We start from the raw sequence: 17,114 nt of genomic DNA, 5'->3' as shown, positions 1-17,114 counted from the left end.
ACTTTTTTGTTAAAAACTAAGACACAAACACATGCATCAGCCCAGGCCTACACAGGGTCAGGATTATTAAGACATCACTAGACAGTAGGAATTTTTCAGCTACATTATAATCTTATGGGACCACCACCTTTGTCCATGCCGTTGACTGTTGACTGAAAAGTCATTATGTGGCACATAACTGGTATTAGAGTCAAGGTACACCTCATTTGAAAGATAAGATTTGAGCAAAACCACAGAGGAACTGAAAGAGTTAACCAAATAGATGTCACGAAGTGCAGTCCATGCAGAGAGAATAGCTAGAACAAAGCCCTAAGATTGGAGTGTGTCTGGCATGTTCAGAGAATAGCCAGGAGGAAAGTGATAGAAGAGGAGGTCAGAGAAGTAAGAAGGCCAGATAATTTATGACCCTGTAAGCCATTTTAAGGATTTTGTCTTTTACTCTTAAATGGAATGGAAAGCTTTTGCAGAAAAGTGACATAATTTGGCCTTCATCCTAAAAGACGATTCTGTGAAATGCATCCAATTTACGTGAACTAATGGATGGAAAGAGTAATGGATAGATGTGTGACAAAGCAAATATGGCAGAATGCTAAGTATAGAATCTCGGTGGTAGGTGTATATATATGGGTAGTCTCTGTGTAATTCTTTCAAATTTTCTGTGTGTTTGAAAAGTTTTATAAGAAAAAGTTGAATAAAAACTATTAAGAAGAAAAACTAAATATAGCCCTGGTAATATAATTTAACTGTTTATCATTTTATAGAATAATTCTAACATGTCACTGAAAACTGTCCTATAAGGAAATTGTACATGCCAAATCTCATTTTCTCACTAACTTTCATTATGAAGTAGATTATATTTCTTTGGAAAGGATCTGGATGATAAAACCTAAGATTAAAATATCTAAGAGTGTAAAAACTTAAAAATTATATTTTCTGTATAATAGAATAAATCACAATATATAGGTAAAACAAAAGTATAATGGTAAAAAGTTTATCCTAGTTGCTGTGTTTTAGAAATCTAGCAGTCTTGGGCCAGCATGGTAACAGTAGGCATAAGAAGTGGCCTAATTTGACTAAATTTTGAAGGTGAAATTCACAGGATTTTGTGATGAATTGGAGGTATGGTGAGAGAGAAAGAGAAGAATCAATGACTCCTTGATGTGGTTGTGGTGTGAGCAACTTGCTAGAAAAGTGGATTTGCTATGGGAAACCTTGCAGCTAAAAAAGTGGTGGAGAAAAGAGCGAAAATACAGTTTGGAACATGTTAGTTTGAAATATCAATTAGGCATCGAGTGGAGATAATGAGTAGGCAGTTTGATGTACAAGTCTGCACTTAAGGAAAGATTAGAGATTACAAATTTGGGAGTCATCAGCATGGGTATTGTTTAAAGGCATAGAACTGGATCCAAATACCCAAGAGTGTGAGTCTGGATAGAGAAGAGGACCAAGGACAAAACCTTGGGTCATTTCAACATTAAGTGGTTGAACAAGAGAGGAAAACCAGGAGACTAAGAAAGAACAACCAGTGAAGGAGAAGGAAAGCCTATAGTTTGGTACCCTAAAGCCATTCGTAAAAAAAATCTCAAGGGAGTTGTCAACTGTTTATGTCAAATGCTGTCGTTATTAATTCTCTTCCCTACTCCTAAATTGTCTCTTTTCCTGCTTGTTTTTGCTGAAACATTAAATTAGAAATTGTCATAAGAAAAGTTATACTTAAATCGTAAAATTCACCCAAACTTTTGATTCCTTAATGTTTCTAACATTTATGTGCTTTGCAAGAGTGCTGAATTCCACATCTCCATGGCTCCCCAGGCTTGGGGAGCCTTTGATCATTTGCCATGTGTTGATTGAACAAAACTTTGAGGATACAAAAGAGTACAAAGCATAGTAATCTTAAAACCTAGCAAGGGATTTAATAAATGTATACAAAGTTAAATAATTGTTAAGATTGTGGAGAGACTTGGATTTGAATTTACCATTTTACATATTTTTAGGAATGCCGTATTTTAGAAAGTAACTTAAGCTACAGTTGTTGGATAGGTCATGATCTTTTCCATTGGTGCCTTGATGGCCTGCAATGAGATCACCAACCCCCTTTTGTTTGTACTCAAAGGAAACTCCAGTAACACGTCTGAGTAGGCCTGGGAACTGTTTGGTCTTCACACTTTTTGTGGTCTGGCTGTTATTTAAAATGTTTTCCTTTGGTTTTCTCTTTTATAATGCTGATTATAAGAAAATCATTTGGTTATTTACTTCTACTGACTTTTAAATGTATATAAATTCTTTTAATTTTAGCAATGTTTTATCTTGTGAGGGCTGGAATTCCCACCTTTATAATGCTGTCTAGGAGCTTTCTTTCCCTAAACTTTTCCAGCCTTGAGAATGGACGTTATTCTTTAGATTTGATAACTACTTTGAAGGGGTTGGAGGCTGAATTCTTTGAACTCTCCTTAACTTAAAACCTCAAGATATGTTGTCACAGAATTGATGCAGAGTGACCTACATAAAATTATTGTCTCTCCTCAACCACTCAGCTCAGATCATGTCAAAGTTTTTCTTTATCAGATTTTGCGAGGTAAGATTTTCTTTATGAAGAAAAAGGCACTGTCACTATATAAATAAAATATTTTACTTCTCCTTTGGACTTTAATCTGACCTTTCAAGGCTTTCTTCTTCCCTAAAGACTTTTTTCTTTTGAACAAGACATATTTTATAATTTCTATATTTGATGTTAAATAAGAGGCTTTCAAGGGAAGCCAAATAGTTTTTATTTTTAGTGATGGAAGAGAAGGCCCTGTCAAATTAAGTAATTGAGTGGGTTAATCTAGGGAGGTAAATAAGCAGGACTGTTTGTCACAAATCCACTAAACAGTCTTTAGTTCTCCACAGAGTAGGAGTATGTCGCATCAGATGACTAAAGTGAAAAGTGACTGTATCACCTATGAATGACATCCATCCTGCAAGCCAGCGGTAGGTGGGCCTGTCAGAGTGTTAGCTGGCATTCCTGAGTGCAACTCTAGAGAAACAAAATGACCCTTAAAACCAAAGCAGTTGAGGAAAACCAATAGAAACAGCCAGCTCAGTAACTTCAGACTGGTTCATTAAAGAGCATGGACTGAGAAAGGATTGGGGCCAACGTTATTGATGCCTCTTCTGGCCATCAGGTGTGTCCTTCAGAACTTGGCCATTACAAATGGAGAAGTGTTTAAAGTGGAAACAGCTTTCTTACCTAGTAAAATTCTTTTTTCTCACAGAATTTATAGAATTAACAGATTCTTTATAGAGTTTGAAAAATATCTGCCACAAGGATTAAAACATAGAAACAATGTTAAAACTAGAAAGTTCACCTCCATCCAGTAAATTTGTTGATATTCTGTGGTAGGAAGAAATGGGGAAGATACTGTCTGTAATTGTGAAAAATGTGATTTGCTACATTTTATTCCAAAAATACTCAACCTTGAGGCTGCTACTTTTAGCAGTGCTGAAGCCATCAGTCCTTTAATATGTCCAAAATATTTAAAAAGTGATGAACTACTCTCCTGATTCTCAGTAGTGAGTACTACTGGCAAACCTGGGCAAGTTCCTGAATTTTGTCATATCGGTGAAAAATCTGGACTGGGAAAGGCTCCCTGTTGGTTAATGGGAACTGTTTTGTTGGAGCAGGTTCAGAGTTGCAGGTTAAGAGTATCAGTAGCAGAACTCTAGAAGCCACACTGATGAACAATCAGGATATTAGTGTGGTCAGTCTTAACTCCTGTTCCTAAGAGGCTTATCTGTACTTAAACCTATATAATCTTTTGAATTATAGATGTTATCTCTAGACTGCAAACCTTTAATGACATTTTGTTTTACTGTAGCAAAATTATAGGTTTTTGAGGTATAAGTCAAGTTTTTAATAATGTCTATTATGCAGTTATTTAGGAAAGAATTTTAAATCCTCTATTTATTTTCTCCTAAGGTTTTCCCCAAATCATTGGTTGAGTAAAAGGAATTAAATATCTGCAAATAATCTCATTGTTATTTCAGGTTTGAAATATCTCCATTCAGCTGGCATTTTACATCGAGACATTAAGCCAGGGAATCTCCTTGTGAACAGCAACTGTGTTCTAAAGGTAGCTTTTCAGTTTATTTAAATTTCTGAGAGAAATAAGAATGTCAGGGAAGACTTAAAAACAACATATTTTTGTGGAAGAAATAGTTGTTTATTTTCATTACTTTACTAAAAATTAAAGTACTCCGTTTCTACAGTGTCATTCCTTCATTTAAAAAAAAAAAAGTACCCAGTTTTCACTAGCAATATCACTGGCCATGGCCATAGTAACTAATTTGTAGCCCTGCCTCATGCTCTTTTCATGATATTTTGCCTGTGTTTTGGAAACACTGAATTTCTAGTTACATTATAACTAGAAAGAAGAATGGAGAAGGTGACTTCTTTTCAGATTGTTCCATTGTTAAAGGAAGTGTGTATCAGAAGAAATAGTAGATCAGCAAGCTTCTTTTTATGTGAGAATGAAGCATGGCTTTTAGGAAGACTGTCTCCATTTTTGCACAGTTAATATTTCTTTTTTTTTCTTTTTTTTTTAGTAGAGATGGGGTCTCACTCTTGCTCAGGCTGATATCGAACTCCTGAGCTCAAGCAATCCTCCCGCCTTGGCCTCCCAGTGAGCTAGGATTACAGGCGTGACCCACTGTACCCAGCTCACAGTTAATATTTCTACATACTGTTTGACTGAGGTAGCAAAGTAGGAAGCAAAAACCTACTTAAAAATGAAAATGCTAAGCCAGAAAAGGATCTATGCACCTATCAAATGTATTTCCGCAATGTACAGTAGCCAATCCTCAGTTATTCCTCTGAACAGGAATTGATTACAGGATTACTTATATTTAGTAGTTCCAGAATCTCAAGTTATCAGTTTCAATTTTACTTCTTTCCCTTGTACCACCCCCCATTGTCTTTTGTAAGAGTGGCTCACAAATAGCAAAATCCACATGTGTGCATTTTCTCACTTCTAACACAGATGCGTATTGACAGAACTTCTGAATAGTGAGAGGTCTATGGTGTTTTTCCTCGTGGTAAACATAAGAGATAAGAGCTTTCCCAGAGCTGTGTCATCTGTGTGTAAGCAAATAAAAATTCCACTTATTTCATGAGTGGCTGCTATATTATATAGAGCTTCAGTCTACAGTAAACATTTCAACTCATATATTTGGAAAAAAAAACTTTTTTAAATGTTACCTACTTTAAAAGAAGTCACGACTGTCATTATTACTTAGGTTGCTGACAGTTAAACTAAGCATTAAAGCCAAGTATATTCATATTTTATTTTAAATGCTTTCTTTGAACTGTGAGCCAATTCTCTTTAAAAGCTGGTGGATTATACCATTTATGAATGAAAATTCTCCCTTCATAATATAGCTTTGAAGAGTCCTCACCCTGTTTTAACTGTAGAAAGATAAAACCCTGTTTTTCATATTTTCCCTGAAAATAGCTGATATTAGAGTTGAGTCTTTTGTTTCCACAAAGAAGTTAACTGTCCCCAAAGTCTAGTAAATATTCCTTCTATAGATCATTGAGTGCATCCTTCTGCTACCTTTTCACTTTTTAAGGAGAACTTGCAACCTATCCCCAAAACCCATTTTAACTTTTAAAAAATAAATTTTAAAACCTTATAGTTAGTAATTTTTTGTCCTATTCATACCAAATCAGTCTTATGTCAATTTAAGCCAATTTTCTCATTTTGATTTTTGGTTGGAAGACTTCACAAAGGACTTTTGTACAGAACCTGACATGTTTGATATCATTAACTGCTGAAGTTCATTTTCCAAATTGTCTATTATGATATTGTCACCTCTGGCTACACAAATGGGCAACTGTCATTTATCAATACACAACACACAAATCAGAACAAATTGAAATTTTGCTCTGCTCCTTTGACTCAGAGACCTGCTTTTGAAAAGCCAGAATAGACAACTAGTCTACAGACACTAATTCTCTCTTCTCAAATGTACAAATTCATTGATGATATTTATAATAAAACATTTTTTAAATTAGTATTCATTCATATTGTGAATATGTTTTCTATTAAGCACAGGATATATAATTTTGCAGGAATCTTTTTAGTTATCTGATCATGTAAGCTTTTTACTTTGGGCTCAGATTGTCTTCCTGGTAAGTTGCTAAAAACAACTTCAGATCGGACTGATGTTTTTAACCACAGATTTCGTTTATAACAGAAGACCTTTTTTGTTGGATGGGTGGTGAGTTTTCTTCATATAAATGCAAGAAAGAATCTAAGTTCTTTCCTTTGGTTTTGTTTTGCTTTAAAAGATACCCTGAAGAGTCATAGCCAAGAAATAGAGTTTTTAAAATGTTATTTGAACACCAGCCTTTGGGAGGATTTGATGAACTCAGACTTTTGTTTTGTTGTTACATTGTTTTTCTGTGTGGTCTGAAAATTTTTCTTCCATTTTTAAATTTTAAAGATGTTGGCTTCATACTGATTTATTCTCACATATACATATAAATTCATTTGATGTGACCAGACATGGCAGATTCAAGTCAGAAAGAAGGGATTGCCAAAAATTGGGATAAATTTTGTTTTCTTTAGAACAGTGGTTTTCAGACTTTTTTTAAGCTACCAAAACCTTTTTTCAAATCTTATTCTGGAACCTCAATTTAGAAAACAGATTTATAATGTTATTTCATCACTTAAAATATTGACTTGTAAAGTTAATTAGTGAGACCACTGGAGCTTAAATGGCCATTACTATCTGATCTCATCCTTAGTGCTCCCAGTTTTTGTGTTTTGGTTGCCCAATATCAAGAAAATCTTAATTCCTAGAGATAAGCAGTAGTTTTATTAATAGCTCACCTTTCAAGTTCAGCATACTTTTCAGTTAAACAGAAATAGAAAGAAAAGATTTATTCCTAGGTCTGTGTAGAAATTAACCAGTCTTTCTTGTTTATGGCCATGTCTCCAAATTCTGTTAGCATACTGTCTGAAATATAACAGGTACTCAATTAAATATTTATGGTATGAAGAAATCAATGAACTTAGTAGCATTAGTATTCTCCAGTGTGCTACAATTCAACATATTCACACATTGGAGTGTGAATTAGTATTTTAAATAGATAGATAATGTGAAGTTTGGATAAAATGTTTGTGGAACTCCTGAAGTACTTTGTCAGAACTTGATTCAGTAGGACTCAGTTTGAAACCCATAGCTTTAAAGAAATTTTACTATATATATTTCATAAAGATGGTGGACATAGTCTCAGCTCAGGAGACCTTCAAGGTACAACTCTTTTATCTTATAATATCTTCCTCTACAAGCCAGTCTTGAAAATATTTTGGTTTCTAAATTAAACATAGAAATATGCATTGAGCTAGTGTTTTTAGTTTAGTTATTCAAAAGCAGACATTTTCATTTATAAAGATGCGAAGAATATTTTTAAGATTCATCATTTTACATAGAACTTTATATGGAAGCTTGAGACTTTTCTTCCTTCTCATCCAGATGAGACCAAATTGTCTGTTAACACAAATGTACTCTACCAGTATCATTAAAAACTTTTAAAAGTTTAGAGGTCTGTGAAGGTTTTGGTGTTTTTACTCTTCCATTTGAAAATGTGTTTGTCTGCTTGACAATGTTTTGATTGTCTTTTCTATTTAGATTTGTGATTTTGGATTGGCCAGAGTGGAAGAATTAGATGAATCCCGTCATATGACTCAGGAAGTTGTTACTCAGTATTATCGGGCTCCGGAAATCCTGATGGGCAGCCGTCATTACAGCAATGCTATTGACATCTGGTCTGTTGGATGTATCTTTGCAGAACTACTTGGACGAAGAATATTGTTTCAGGCACAGAGTCCCATTCAGCAGGTATGATTTCACTTTAAGGTTTTAGTAGCTTTCAATTCTATTACAGATTTTGAAGTAAAAACCTATCTTGCACACATGTCTTGGCCTTATTCATTATACTGTCTAATTTTCTTTTAGCAAATTCAAGTTCACTTAAAATTCAGAAAGTTATAAAGTTGAAGATTACAGAGATTCATTTTGTAACTTACAAGCCTATTAGAGGGAGTGTTGACTTTATTACATGCACTGATGCATAGCAGTACACTCTGCTGTAACAATTTGCACAGGTATAATTTTCAGGTGTTAGAAAGCCTCTGTTATTTCTAACTGAATGGCTCTGACTTGAAATGTATTTGGTGACTCAATGTATTTAACACTTTGCACTTTGAATGTAAATTTATACTGTGTTGATTTCTTTAAATCTGAACATTTAGAAAAATTTCTAACTTTTATTATTAGGCTAAAATATTTAAATATGGCATAGATCATCAGGAGATGACTAAAGTGTAGCTTTAAGAAGCCATTCATAGGGGTGGGCGAAGGGCACTGTAACCTAAACATTTGTACCCCCATAATATGCAGAAATTTTAAAAAAAATCAAAAAAAAGTACAATATAATTTTAAAAAAAATAATATTTGCTTTTCAAATAGATCAGATTACTTAGCAAACAGAGCAAGCAAAGTGAAAATCTAAAATAATAAATAAATTCTTTTTCTTCCATGAAAAAAAAAGAAAAAAAAAAAGCCATTCATGTTGCTTTAATTGTCTTTAAAGCAAATTCATTAATACACATATTTTCTTGGGATAATTCCTAACTATTTTTTATTTGTAAATTTTAACTATATTGGATGGGCACAGTGGCTCACACCTGTAATCCTAGCACTCTGGGAAGCCAAGGCAGGATAGCTTGAGGCCAGGAAGACCTGAGCAAGAGCGAGACCCCATCTCTATAAAAAATAGAAATACTAGCTGGACATGGTGGCGTGTGCCTGTAGTCCCAGCTACTGGGGAGACTGAGGCAAGAAGATCACTTGAACCCAGGAGTTTGAGGTTGCTGTGAGCTATGATGACACCGCTGCATTCCAGCCTGGGTGATAGAGCAAGACTTTGTCTCAAAAAATAAATAAACAGATAGATAGATAGATAGATAGATAGGAGGTACTCAAATCCTATATATTGAACAAGAATCTTGAGTTGCTGCTGAAAAGGATACATAAAGAAAAGTGTGAAGCAACTGGAATGGGATTCAGATATCTCATTTCCTAGAGAAATACATAGGTCTTGAGTTTGCCAGTCTGACATAGCCACTGAAGGAGAACTCATATCTACCTAGTTTTTGATGTGTTTTAGGGTGAGAAATCAAGATTTAAAATAGGAAAAGAGTCTAACCTAAATGGAAAGAAGTAGTTATCTTCTGTTGTGTTTTCTATCTTTGAGAAATAATTACCCTAATACCAGCAGACTTCATGAAAGTGTTTCTCATCCAAAGATCTGCCCCATTCTAGACAACTTTCTGAATATTTCCATTTGGTTTCATGAGCTAGTCATTTCTTTCTGCTGTTAGTGTGATTGTTAGAAGTCCAAAAGTATCACCTACACACTTTTCCCAAAATGCTTTATATAGAGATCTTTACTTCTGTGGAAAACAAGCTTCTCAAGTATCTTCATTAACTTGGAGGGCAGTGATGCTGATAGCTATACCATGGTTTAGATAAATGCAGAAAATGGTGCTTTATATCTGGCAACCCTAGAACCAAGAAAAGAAGTATTCTCTAGGTAAGAATTTCCCATCCTGAAGGGAGCCAAATGAAATGTTACTGCTTAATTAAATTATCAAGTTAGAACAATTATAGCACTACAGAAAATTGTAAGATAGTTTGCTACCTACAAAGTCTTGTTTGTGAAAAGACTGTTATATTGGTCTCTTTTATTGTGCCCAGGTAACTAAATGTGGTCTTCAAAGGTATCATCATTTTCTAAGTACCACAGTTTTCTGCTAGTGTAGATTTCTAGCATGACTACAATATAAAGGGTGTGTACTGGCCCAAACATTGAGAGCTTAGCTTTCGTTTCAGGTGTGAATGTTTTGAGTATGTATTAAATAACAGCTGTCTGATTTGTGGATTAGCTCCTTGATGAGCCTGAATCCATTTGAAGCATCAGAATCCATTCATTTACTGTTTGAAAAGAACAGTCATTAGCCATCAGCAGAAGAACAGTTCAACTCTGCAAGGATCATAAATGCTACAGTATCAAGAAAATAGGGCAGGTAGAGGCAGACTTATGAATTGCTCTAGCCTTAGAATGCTTTGCTCGCCAAAATATATTTTCTGTATTTCTATCTATATCATATGGATTCCTAATAAATAGGAATAATAAATAATAATAAATAGGAATTTATTTATTAGATTTCTTTAAATAAGGAATTTATAAATTCCTATAAATCTTTTTTTTAATAGACCAGAAGGTGAAAGTAAGGGCTCCTGTCAGTTAATCTGGAGCTTGTTGTAAGATTTTTTCCCCAAATTTGGTCCTCATCCCTAAGGCTGTGCTTGAAGAGTAATGAAAAGTTGTTTCCATGAGCTTACTATTTATCTGGATTTTATGTTTCCTTGTAGTTGGATTTGATCACAGATCTGTTGGGCACACCATCACTGGAAGCAATGAGGACGGCTTGTGAAGGCGCTAAGGCACACATACTCAGGGGTCCTCATAAACAGGTAAAAGGAGGGGGAAGGGATCTATATCTGGTAACCATCTGTTTGGGCAAGATTACCCTTACAGTACAATAATGTACTGAAATTTTTAAACAAAGATGCTACATGTTGGTTTTATATATTTTTTTATGTCATGGTCCTAAGTAAGAAAATGTTCAATATTTGTCAAACTGAATAAAATATCCTCATTCCCCGTGCCACAGAAGAAAGTGCATATTTTTGTAGCCCCTTCGCTAATAAATGCCCCCTGACTTTGCATCTCCTGGTTTATTGATGTATATGGGAAAAGTTACTGGAGGCATAGCTTTGACCTCAGTGGCATAACCTAGTACATGTGTATCAATATGTCCTTTCCAAGTACTGAGCCAAAATAGCTGATATCTCTTATTCCAGCCAGGAATGTGAAGCTGTTGCTATTGTACTCTTGCCACTAACACAGAATCAGATGTGAATGTTGTTAGAAAAGAAGTATGAAGAGAGATTTCCAGATTTGTACTGATCCATATTACTTGCAACCAGCCAAGTCACTGCTGAGAAAGACAAGATGGTTTTTATCTCCACCTGTTCATGTAACAGCATATTTTTACAAGTACTTTCCTAATCTCCTTTGGACAAAACAGCTTAATGATGTCAAGAGTGAGTAAGGGGAATACTTTTCTAGGAACAACAAGCTAAAACAGAACAGATAAGGCTCAAACAGGACCACTTGGGAACTAATTTTCTTGGGCTTGCTTTTTTATGCATTGGACGTTTAGATTGATGGTACCAAATGACTCACTGAGTTTGATGCTCCTTTCAGACTACCAGCCAGACAGTTGGTCAAGGGCTTGCCTTCCATTGCAGTTCCCTCTCTGTAATTCTAGTGTGACTCCAGAGCTTCTGTTTTCACAAGCATAAAGGACAATGTTAAAGTGTGTTCTTTTCTAAAACAAGCCCAGGCTAGTAAATAGAGATGTATGCTTGTATTTTAAATAGGACTCTGATGGTTACGTCTTGCTGTTGCATTTAGCTTAAAACTATAAAATAATTTGAGGCCCTAACACCCTAAGAAGAGTTGTACTACAACTCTTAACCTAAAGGAAATTTCTGTATTGTAGAAGAAACTAACAAGATCTGTTATGTTCCATTTATTGGCCAGGATCAGGAACATTAATTTGTCAATACCTCATGGTAACTGTGTCCTTAGAAGTAGCAAAATAATTTTCCTCTTTTACTAACCTGATTAGGTCAGCAAATCTTTCCTGGCTAGAAGTAACCAATAATGAAAAGTGATTAAGATCAGACACCCTGGTGCCACCCTTCCATCTCTAGAGAAGTTTAACTATTGCTAATGGTTGCTAGCTAATTAATCCTCTGTGTCAAAGAGTTATTAAACAGTAGGCTGGAGAACAAGGCTTCCTGAGGAGTTTCCTGCCTGCTGTCTAGAGCGGTTCAAAAATGTAACTTACTGCACCAAAAGTCACTGAGCACTGCTTTGAGCATTCCTAGCGAGTGAGTCCTTTTTCTACTAGAAATTGTAAAATCTGTTAGTTGTAAAAACCTAGAGCTTATAATTAAATAAAAATAGTAAATATCATTTATTTTCTAAAACAAAAGGGCGAGGAAAGGTAAATCTAAAGTTCCTCTTTTATTTAACTACATAGATTGAGATGTCTAACAAAATCCTTTCTTATGTATTTTTACATGAATTGGCCTCTTAATAGTAATGTTTTTGCTTATCACTAAGTTTAGTGATGGCTTTAAGGGAGCACCATGGTTAAAGTTAGGGGTAGCCCTGGCTAGTCTTGGCGTCAGAATATTTTGGTTTTGAAGAGAAGACTGGTGAGGTGCAAACTAGTTAGGAGACCATTTCTGCTCAAAGGCTAGATACACTTTGCATAGACATTAAAGTCTTTAAATGGCTTTTAACCAATGCTGAAAGTGATCTCCTTAGGCATGTGTTCACGACCTCTGAACACTATCCAAGCTAAATGTATAGAGAGTAATTTATACCTACCATGTATAATTGAATATAAATGAACCTAGAATATTGCCTGCTTCCATTTTTCCTCCAGTGTGGAAATTCAGCTTTTGATCTACATTAACTAGTCGGTCTTTATATGATCACTGCCCTCAAGAGAAGTTAATAGGCTCCTGAAGCTCTTAACCCACCAGTCAGATTCTGCCTTTTCTCTTCCCACTCCCTGCCCATTCCCTAATTTCATGATGCATATCCTCTGTGCTCTTGTTGGCCTATTAGCTGCTTGAAGATATCTCCATTCATATTATGACTATTTACAGTTGAGATTGGAAGACATATACATACCTACACACAAATATATTTGGTATGTAGCCACCTGGATTTTTTTTTTTTTTTTTTTAGACAGAGTCTTGCTTGTTGCCTGGGCTAAGAGTCCCGTGGCATCAGCCTAGCTCACAGCAACCTCAAACTCCTGGGCTCAAGCGAGCCTCCTGCCTCAGCCTCCCAATTTGCTGGGATTACAGGCACATACCACCACACCTGGCTAATTTTTTCTATTTTTAGTTGCCTGGCTAATTTCTTTCTATTTTTTAGTAGAGACGGGGTCTTGCTCTTGCTGAGGCTGGTCTTGAACTCCTGACCTCAAGTGATCCTCCCACCTCAGCCTCCCAGAGTGCTAGGATTATAGGCATGAGCCACCACGCCCAACCACCTGGATTTTTTTTTAACTTTAAAAGATTAATTTGGTCCCCAGGATATACAATATAGCTTTATAGTTCTATATATCATGACTATTCTGTAAAATATATAGTGTTTATCATAGTGCTCTACACAGAGTATATATTCAGTTTATGTTTCTCTGGACTGTAGTGATTAAGAGCGCCAGCTGTGCTGTCAGTCTCAGGCTTACCACATTGTACAACATGTTGATGGTGTCCCAGGAAGTGTACAATACAGTTTTCAGACAGATTGAGTATGAATCCTGACTCTACTAGTAACTCACTTTGTGACTTTAGGCAAATTATTATATTTAACCTCTGTGTATCTCAGTTCATTCATCTGTAAAGTGAGGGTTAAAAATGGTTTCTACCTCATTCAATTGTTATAATGATAAATAGTGCATGTAAGGAAGGCATAGAACAGTGCCTGGCACATACTAAACATTTAATAAATATTAACCATTGAAGTTATCACTCTAGACTGGGCAAATGGATCACACCTATAATCCTAGCGCTCTGGGAGGCCAAAGCGGGAGGATCACTTGAACTCAGGAGTTCGAGACCAGCCTGAGCAAGAGCAAGACCCTTTTTCTACCAAAAACAGAAAAAATTAGCTGCACGTCGTGGTGTGTGCCTGTAGTCCCAGCTACTAGGGAGTCTGAGGCAGAAGGATCACTTGAGCCTAGGAGTTTGAGGTTGCTGTGAGCTAGGTTGACACCACAGCACTCTAGCCTAGGCAATAGAGCAGGACTCTGTCTCCAAACAAACAAATAAAAAAGTTATAGTAGGTAGAGCTTGTGAATTTTTAAAAATGACATCAAGTAGAGTTTATACCAGGACTGCAAAGATGGTTCACCTACAGAAAATCTATCCATACATTTTAACATTTTAAGTGAGAAAAATCATGATTATCTCAATTGATGCGGAAAATGCATTTGATAAGGTTCAGTCCTTTTTATGCCTTAACATAAGAAAAGATCTTTATGAAAACCTATAGAAAACTTAAAGATGAATTCCTTTTAAGCTTGTGAGTAAGCAGAAGGAGATGTATAACACTTTACTATTTACATGAAATAAAAATGCAGGCACAAAGAGAGAGCCTCGGCTGGGCACAGTTGTTCATACATGTAATCTATCACTTTGGGAGGCGAAGATGGAAGGATTGCTTGCAGCCAGAAGTTCAAGGCCAGCCTGAGCAACATAGCAAGACCTTACCTATATAAAAAAAATTAGCCAGACGTGGTAGCTCATGCCTGTAGTCCCAGTTACTCAGGAAGCTGAGGCAGGAGGATCACTTGAGCCCAGGGGTTTGAGGTTGCAGTAAGCTGTGATGATGCCACCGCACTCTAGCCAGGCAACAAAGCAAGACCCTGTCTCAAAAAAGAAATGTGTGTGTGTGTATGTGTGTGTGTGTGTGTGTGTGTGTGTGTATAAAAATAACAAAGAGCCTCTAACTTTTAGAAAAAAACTAGTAATCCTCAGTGATGCTGCTTAGGCTAATTGGAGATCTTCAGGTACAGCAAGCTCTATCTTACTATACTTATTCTCAATTACTTAATATATAGGAATATTAAACTGATGATTTAAACTCACGAGGAATACTTCTAAAAATTCAATACAAGATTTTTGAGTTAGGACTATAAAAAGAAAAACTAAGCTTCTTTCAAGTAGTTTTCATTTAAGTAGCTACTCAAAGTTAGATGCAAATAACCATTTTTTGTGAATAATTAGAAGTTTGTTACACACTAGGTATTGTCCTAAACACTTATTAGCTCATTAAATTCTCACAACAACACTATAATGTACCATTATTATTCCTTTTTACAAATGGGAGATAGAGGATTACAGAGGTTAAATAACATGCTTGAGGTCATAAACCAGATCTCAAAAATAGGTTTCTCTGACTCCAAAACCTATGTTCTTAGCCAGTATTCACTGCCTGGTACCTATACCTTCACAGCAGATTTATTAAAATTTCATTTGTATATATACAAGTCATATGTGAGTACATGTAAAATAAAATGAAAATTTTACGGGGAGTTAAAGTCATCCTCAACTATCACCCCCAGTCCTAGTCTCCTCTGGATTAATTTGAGAACATCTTTCTAGACACATATTTCTCTTCATTTATTTATACACATTTGTACAAATAGAAATATGGGCTATTATTTGTTGGGACTTTTTATTTAATTAAAAAAACAAAAATGCAATTGGCCCTTGAATAATGCAGGGTCAAGGGGTGCTAACCCCCTGCACAGCTGAAAATCTGCATATAACTTTTTTTTTGTTTTTTGTAGAGACAGGGTCTCACTATGTTGCCCAGGCTAGTATTGAACTCCTGGGCTCAAGCAGTTCTCCTGCCTCAGCCTCCTAAAGTGGTGGGATTAGAAGTCTGAGTCACCGTACCCAGCTTACATCTAACTTTTGATTCCCCAAAAACTTAATTACCAATAGCCTACTGTTGACGAAAAGCCATACCAATAACATACACAGTCAATTAACACATATTTTGTATGTTATATATACTATATACTATATTCTTATAATAAAGTAAGCCAGAGAAAGGAAAATGTTATTTAGAAAATCATAAGGGACTGGATGCAATGGCTGACACCTGTAATCCTAGCACTTAGGGAGGCCAAGGCAGAAGGATCACTTAAAGCCAATAGTTTAAGACCAGCCTGAACAACATAGTGAGACCCTGTCTCTACAAAAAATAGAAAAATTAACTGGGCATGGTGGTGTGAGCCTGTAGTCCCAGCTACTCAGGAGGCTGGGGCAGGAGGATCAATTGAGCCTAGGAGTCTGAGGCTACAGTGAGCTATGATGACACCACTGCACTCTACTCCAGCCTGGGTAGCAGAGCAAGACCCTGTCTGAAAATAAATAAATAAATAAAATCATAAGGAAACTATATTTACTGTTCACTAAGTGGAAGTGGATCATCATAAAGGTCTTCATCCTTATTGTCTTCACATTGGGTAGGCTGAGGAAGAGGAGGAGGAGGGGTCAGTCTTGCTGTTTCAGGGGTGGTAGAGGCAGAAGAGGTGGAGGAGGTAGAAAGGGAGGCAGAAGAGGTAGACACACTGGGTGTAACTTTTATTGAAAAAAATCCACTTCAATCTCATGCAGTTGAAACGTGTTGTTCAAAGGTCAACTATATAGATATGCAGAAGGAGAACCTAATTTACTATCTTCTTAAAGTCACAGATTACTACATCAAATGTAAGGTCTAAAAATTTCACATAGTTGGATAAAAACCAATAGGAACGTGTCTGCTTAGGACACTTGCACAGTCTGGCCGGCTCTGCTGCAGCAACTAGCACTCTGCAGTTAGCTTATGATGACTGTGGCATATCACTTAGGGCCGCTCACTCAGGTCCGGAAGCTCATCCTTGCTTCATTTCACTGACTATTAATCACAGTCATTAATAGAGCACTCTTTATACCCCTTCCTGTCCTCATAACTCATGACTTATGTTTAGTTAACATATATACTTCTGTGTGGTAGAGAGTCAGGACTCTTTCCAGTGAAACTCATTTTAAACTGGCCTAAGCAATAAAGGGAATTTGTAGGCTCATATAACTGAAAAGTCTTGAGCTACAACTGACTTTAGTTGGAATTCAGTTGTCAGGTGATGTTCCATGCCAGGAATCTGACTCCTCGTCTCTGCCCTGTTTTCCTGTGTGTTGGCTTTGTTTTCAGACAGGCTTTCCCCCATGTGTTTACAAAGATGGAACCAGAAGTCCAGGCCTTCCTCATTCCATTTTACCATAGCAATCCTCCTGGAAAGAGCTTTACAAATAGCTCCAGAAAGAATGTTTCATAGGTTTCTGATTAAGAATGTGTTTGG

At 36.1% G+C, this 17,114-nt stretch overlaps 1 protein-coding gene across 1 annotated transcript in view; it reads left to right on the top strand.

Annotated features, from left to right (window-relative positions):
• The window catches only part of NLK (nemo-like kinase), a 176,862-nt gene that overhangs the window by 137,879 nt on the left and 21,869 nt on the right, over window positions 1–17,114 (top strand). Inside the window, exons 4-7 of the mRNA XM_012648294.1 lie at window positions 2,469–2,575; window positions 4,027–4,112; window positions 7,675–7,884; window positions 10,483–10,584. Of these exons, the coding sequence (XP_012503748.1) occupies window positions 2,469–2,575; window positions 4,027–4,112; window positions 7,675–7,884; window positions 10,483–10,584 (505 nt within the window). The remainder of the gene's footprint in view (window positions 1–2,468; window positions 2,576–4,026; window positions 4,113–7,674; window positions 7,885–10,482; window positions 10,585–17,114) is intronic.

Source organism: Propithecus coquereli, unplaced genomic scaffold (assembly GCF_000956105.1).
Source record: "Propithecus coquereli isolate 6110/MARCELLA unplaced genomic scaffold, Pcoq_1.0 Scaffold281, whole genome shotgun sequence".
Lineage (NCBI taxonomy): Eukaryota > Metazoa > Chordata > Mammalia > Primates > Indriidae > Propithecus > Propithecus coquereli.
The sequence above is the reverse complement of the archived record's forward strand: the minus strand, read 5'-3'. Positions and strand labels throughout refer to the sequence as shown.